The sequence below is a fragment of the Vombatus ursinus genome, unplaced genomic scaffold (assembly GCF_900497805.2).
Source record: "Vombatus ursinus unplaced genomic scaffold, bare-nosed wombat genome assembly UNPS02006874.1, whole genome shotgun sequence".
Classification (NCBI taxonomy): domain Eukaryota; kingdom Metazoa; phylum Chordata; class Mammalia; order Diprotodontia; family Vombatidae; genus Vombatus; species Vombatus ursinus.
The window spans coordinates 10228722-10234262 of NW_020946652.1; the positions used below are offsets into that span (position 1 = coordinate 10228722).

The following is a 5541-nucleotide window of genomic DNA, read 5'->3' on the forward strand; positions in this document are numbered from 1 at the left end:
TGTGTGCGTGGGGAGACGGGGGCGGGGGCCCGCACCCCCCTTTCTAGTCCGGGACTCCAGCCCCCCCCCCCCGTCTGTCTGTTGCAGATGAGCCTCGTGGGCGGCTCCGCCGCCGCCGCCGCCGCCGCCGCCGCAGCCTCCTCGGCCGCCTCTGCGCCTTTGCCCGGCCGCCTCCTGACGATCGGCTGCCCCTGACCGAGGGGGCCCTGCCGCGCGCGAGCCCCCCTGTGCCGGGCCATGCCCGTGGCCTCTGCAGCCCTCATGTCAACATGATGAAAACAGAGCCCTCGGGGGAGCGGAGCACCCTGCGGAGCGCCTCTCCACACCGGAATGCCTACCGCACGGAATTCCAGGCTCTCAAGAGCGCCTTTGACAAGCCCAAGGCCGAGGGGGACCCCAAGGCCAAAGAGGGTGAGGGCTCTCAGCAGAGCAGGGGCAGGAAATATGGCTCCAACGTCAACCGGATTAAGAACCTCTTCATGCAGATGGGCATGGAGCCCAGCGAGCCCGCGGCTGCGCCCCCCAAAGCCAGGGCCAAAGGGGGGCCCCCCTCCCCGCCCCGGCGGGGCAGGCCCAGAGAGCTCCTGGAGAAGGCGGCCGGCTGCGTGCTGAAGCTGGAGTCGTCCGTGTCGGAGCGCATCAGCAGGTTTGACACCCTGCACGATGGCCCTTCCTATTCCAAGTTCTCCGAGACCCGGCGGATGTTCGAGAGAAACAGCCGGCGATCCCCGCAGCCGGAGCGGCCGGGAGCGGAGGTGCCCGACGACTGGCCTGGCGCCAAGTCCAACCGGGGCAGCACGGACTCCCTGGACAGCCTCAGTTCGCGGCCCGAGGCCGTCTCCCCCACCGTGAGCCAGCTCAGCGCAGTTTTTGAGAACTCGGACCCCCTCGCTGAGAACCACGAAGAGTGCTCGGAGACTGGCGCCGAGGCCCCCAGCCCCCTCAAGGAGCCCGACTCTTGGGGTCCTTCAGACCCCCCAGGGGCTGAGGCTGAAGGTGCAGGCCGGGTCCCGGAGGAGGCAGCTCCCAGGTCCTCGGAGGAGGGACCCCGGCTGGAGGCCGAGGACCCCACAGCTCCCCACCCAGGGCGACGCCCGGGACAGCCGGAAGATGCTGCCGGGGCAGCACCTGCTGAGCTGCCCCTTCTCCGGGCCCCCCCTGCAGAGCCAGAGGCCGCCAAACTCCCTGGGGATCGCCTGGCAGGGGCCACTTTCAGCTCCGGGGATGCCCCTGGCAAAGAGGAAGCCCCTGAGGGGGTGAATACTGCCCAGGGCTCCCAGGGCTACGTGCACACGGACTACAGCGTGTACCGGGTGCGGTCCAGGTATAACTCAGACTGGGGAGAGCCGGGCACGGAGCCGGACGACCAGGACGACAGTGACGAAAACCAAGACTTCCAGCCCAGCAGGGACTACCTGGAGATCAGCGGCTTGCCGGAGGAGGAGGAAGTCCCGGCCAACCGCAAGATCCAGTTCAGCCGGGCACCCATCAAGGTGAGTGCGTGGCCTTCCAGCCCGGCAGGGACGACCCCCGGGGCTGGTGGCCTGCTCTGCCTTGGGGCCGCTGGGGCGGGTGCTGCGGTGGGCAGAGAGAGGCTGTGGCCCTCGGGGGGTCCCACGGGTGGGGCAGCTCTCGGGGCATGGTGTGGGGTGCAGGTGAGGGCAGAGCCAGGAGTGGCCTTGCTGTGGCATCTCCCCAGGCAGCAGCTTGGGCAGACCGGCCAGCCTCGCTCTGGTGGCCAAGGCTTTTCTGGTCATCGTCCGACTTAATCCATTTTTTGTTTCAACCTTTGTTTCTCCAAGAACCCGGGGCCTCCCGCGGGTGCCCTTTATGCGCAGGAGGCAGAGGTCCTGACCCCAGGGTCAGAGCCCACTGTGTGTACGGGTACAGACTGGTGGCCACCTTGCCTCCTGCCCCGTGGCAGACCTCCTGACGTTCAAGCCCTAGGCCTTGTGGGGCTCCTGGGGTCAGGAATCGCACGTGCAGGGCCTGGCACAGGCTCTTGGTAGTGGTAGTGATAGCAGCTTGCTTAATGGAAGCACCTGACCCCTCGTTTGCCCTCCTCGCCTCCAGGGCTCTTGGCTTCAGCCTCCCAGGCAGGGTCTCTGGGGGGCACCCCCTGCTTCGGTTCCTTTGTGGGCCCTCCTTGGAGAAGCTGCTGGCTCCTCTGCCTCCCATGATCCTGCAGAAGCCCCAGGCTTGTGTCCCCACAGCTCTCTCCAGGTGTCCTGGGGCGGGGCGGGCAGACAGGCCAGAACCTGGGACGAGGACGAGTACTGGGGGCTCGCCCCCTTTCAACCTTCTTCCATGTCTGGGCAGGAGAGGCCACAATGACCTGTGGGACAGAGGGAGGACTCACATTGAGTTGTGTCTTCCACCTCATAGTTTTCCTGCCCTAAAGCTCAGACCAGCTGCAGTTTCAACCACACACAGTATGACAAGCCATCAGCCATAGCGGGAAAGCTCAGGGCCCTCCTGAGAAGGACTGGACGTTGTGTGTGGGTCCCTTGCCCTCAGGGAGCTACAAATCTGATAGGGAAGTTGGCTTACAAAGGGCAGCTTCTTCACATGGGGGATGGGGAGGAGAAGGGTGAGAGATCCCTGAAGAGGGAGGAGGATGGCCCCAGGGGAATGAGAGGTAAGAGGCGAAAGTGGGCCCCCCTTCACGTGGGCCCCTGTTAATGCACACGGGACGGATTCGAGTCAGGCCTTTTGTCTGGTTTGGAAAAGTTGGGTTGGATTTGTGGCCTTTGGCTGTTTCACGGAGGATGGTCCTGGAGTGCCTTCCTTTGAGGATAAAGGCCTAAGGTGCTTAACCTTTAGAGGTTTTGAATTTGTCTTTTCCTTGCCTCCTCTCATCTCTCCTGATCCCTCAGAAAGAAAGGAAGGAAGGAAAAAAGGAAAGGAAGGAGAGAGAGGCTTCTGAAGGCAAACTGAGAATGTAGGGTCACCGTTGTTTTTGTTCCTCGTGGAATGAATCTTGGCGGGACTCCTCCTGGGCATGTGGCCCTGGCTTGGTGGGGCTGATGGGATGGCGGTGGACCTCGTTGACCCCGGACCCACCATCAGCTGTCATCTCTTGGGTTTCCTTGACCCCTTCTGCCTTTATTGCTGAAACTTCTCTGGAGACACGCCAGTGGGGGCCTGTGCCTCTCATCTCCTTCTTTTCTGACAGCCCAGTTTTGTTCTGGGGATTTACTCCATGGACTTGTGTTGTCCCAGGCTGCCTCCTGGCCTTGGCTCCTTGGTCTCCATGAGGGAAGGCTTCGAAGGGGAGCTGGGCCGAGGTGATTCGCTCTGCCCCTGGCCCCGCACGGGTTAGGGACATCCTCCTGCTGGCATGAACGCTTTCAGGCATTCAGGATGAAACGAATGAACGAAAAGCCATCCGGGGCTTACTTTGTGCCTTGTTCGGTTATTTGTAGTTGTGTCTGACTTTTTGTGACCCGATGCTGGAGCGGCTGGCCGTGTCCTTCCCGTTTTACAAATGAGACATCTGAGGCAAGCAGGGTTAAATGACTTGTCCACGATCACACAGCTAGTCTGAGACTGGATTTGAACTCAGCTCTTTCTGACTAGAGGCCTTGCTAGCTCTCTCCTCTGCCCCCACTTGTGCCTAGCTCTGTGCTAAGGAGCAAAGGGTTACTAACACTACAGCCATGGTTGGTCTGCCCTGCACCTTCTGTTCTACTGAAACCCGCCGGGGGTGGGGAGTGGCTGGGGAGAGTGGCTTTGTTCAGGGAAGTTCTTGGACTGGAGGGCAGCTTCTGGGGTGTGGATTGACACGCCCTACTAGGGATTTGATCTTGGCTGTAAACCTGGACCTTTGGGGTTGGAGGAGGGAGAAGTGCCCTGGAGAGTCTGGGGAGGAGGCCGCAGAACCCAGTGGGGCTGGGCCTTTCCTGGTGTGCCAGGCAGCAGAGAGCTGGGAGAGAAAGACAGAAAGAGAGATCCTTTCCAGGACTGTGTGCCTAAGCCCTGGTGGTGATGGGCAGCTCATTATCTCACCAAGCAGCCCCACCATTGCTGGATGGCTTTGTGCTGCCTGTTCTGGGAGCTCTGCCTCTTCTCCCAGGACTCCCTGGGATGCTGTCGCTGCCCACCTCAGGGCCTCCCCAGTCCTGGTGGTGGTGGTTTGTCCCCCAGAGTTTCTGATTCCGGGCCAAGGTTCCTTGGCACGGGGTGGGCAGGGCTCCTGCAGTCTTGTGAGAAGCTGGCTCACCTCCTGAATTCAGCCCATCCCTTCTCTGCAGAGGTCACTGGACCCTGGTCCTGGCCTGCCCCTCCATCCCGGGCAGGCGTAACCCAGGGGTTCCCCCGGGGTGCATCTTGGCGGCCTGGGAGCGAGCCTGGCTCTTTCACACGTTTTGGTGAATCAGCTCAGCATTAGAGGGGAAACACAGACGTGTCTTGCTAAAAAACCCGTTTTTGATAATCTGTCAGGCAGGGGCAGCAGCTCTTGCTCTGAGTGAGGCCTTGGGGTTAGGTTCCGGGGCCTGCAGTGTATTCTAGCTGGGGCATCAAGCTCTCCATCTTCCTGGAAGCAGTGAGCAGGAGCTTTCTCAGTCTGATAAAAAGCCAACAGACCTGCCCTCGGGGAGCTTCCATTCCAATGGTGGGGTACCACAGGCTGCCTCTGAGGAAAGGTTCTCATGCTCTGAACAGGGAGCCTGGGACCACAGGGAAATAAAGACACACAGACCAACCACGTAGTGATAAAGAGAGAAAGTTCCTGAACTATGCCTCTCCCTGGCCCTGGAGTCCACCCTTCAGCAGCTCCCTTCGGCCCCGCCCAGGAGGGCTCCTTCTGGAACCTCCATTGCCCAGGCCCTCTCCAGACCTCCTCCACCAGGGCCTGGGGCTTTTTTTTGTCTTTCAGTTGTTTCAGCCATGTCCCGCTTCGTGACCCCATTTGGAGTTTTCTTGGCAGAAATACTGGAATGGTTTGCTATTTTCTTCTCCAGCTCATTTACAGATGAGGAAACTGAGGCCAACAGGGTGAAGTGACTTGCCCAGGGTCACACAGCTAGGAAGTGTCTGAGGCTGGATTTGAACGTAGGAAGATGAGTCTTCCTGCCTCCAGGCCTGGTCCTCTCTCCGCTGCAAGCCTTCCTCCCCCCTTGCCACAAGTGTATCTCTTCTTAATTACGATGTTACCTAGATAGCCCAGCCTTCTCTGTGCAGTCCTGATTCCCCACCAGAGTCCCAGGGGCCGCATTGTGCCTGGGTCACGTTGGGGGCCGTGGGTGGTCTAGCTAGTTAGCTGTCTTTGGGGTTGGGGTCTCCCTTAAATGACCAGCCTCCCTTTGGTTTGGTGTGCGCACTCGCACACACTCACACAGCTCACATGTACACTCATGCATATATGTTCACACTCACCACATACACATACACACACACTGATATACGTTCACACATATACACACTCACATTCATCACATATGCTATTCATACACACACTCACCATATACACTATTTACACACACACGTTGATACACACACATACACATACTCACCACATACACATATTCACACACATAC

The 5541-nt window shown here is 60.0% G+C and overlaps 1 protein-coding gene across 6 annotated transcripts in view; it reads left to right on the plus strand.

Annotated features, from left to right (window-relative positions):
* The first annotated feature begins 231 nt into the window (after positions 1-231).
* The window catches only part of PPP1R9A (protein phosphatase 1 regulatory subunit 9A), a 100049-nt gene continuing 94739 nt past the window's right edge, over positions 232-5541 (plus strand). For all 6 annotated transcript variants that reach the window (XM_027848805.1, XM_027848806.1, XM_027848807.1 and 3 more), the window contains exon 1: positions 232-1493. In XM_027848805.1, the coding sequence (XP_027704606.1) occupies positions 270-1493 (1224 nt within the window). In that variant the 5' untranslated portion in view covers positions 232-269. The remainder of the gene's footprint in view (positions 1494-5541) is intronic.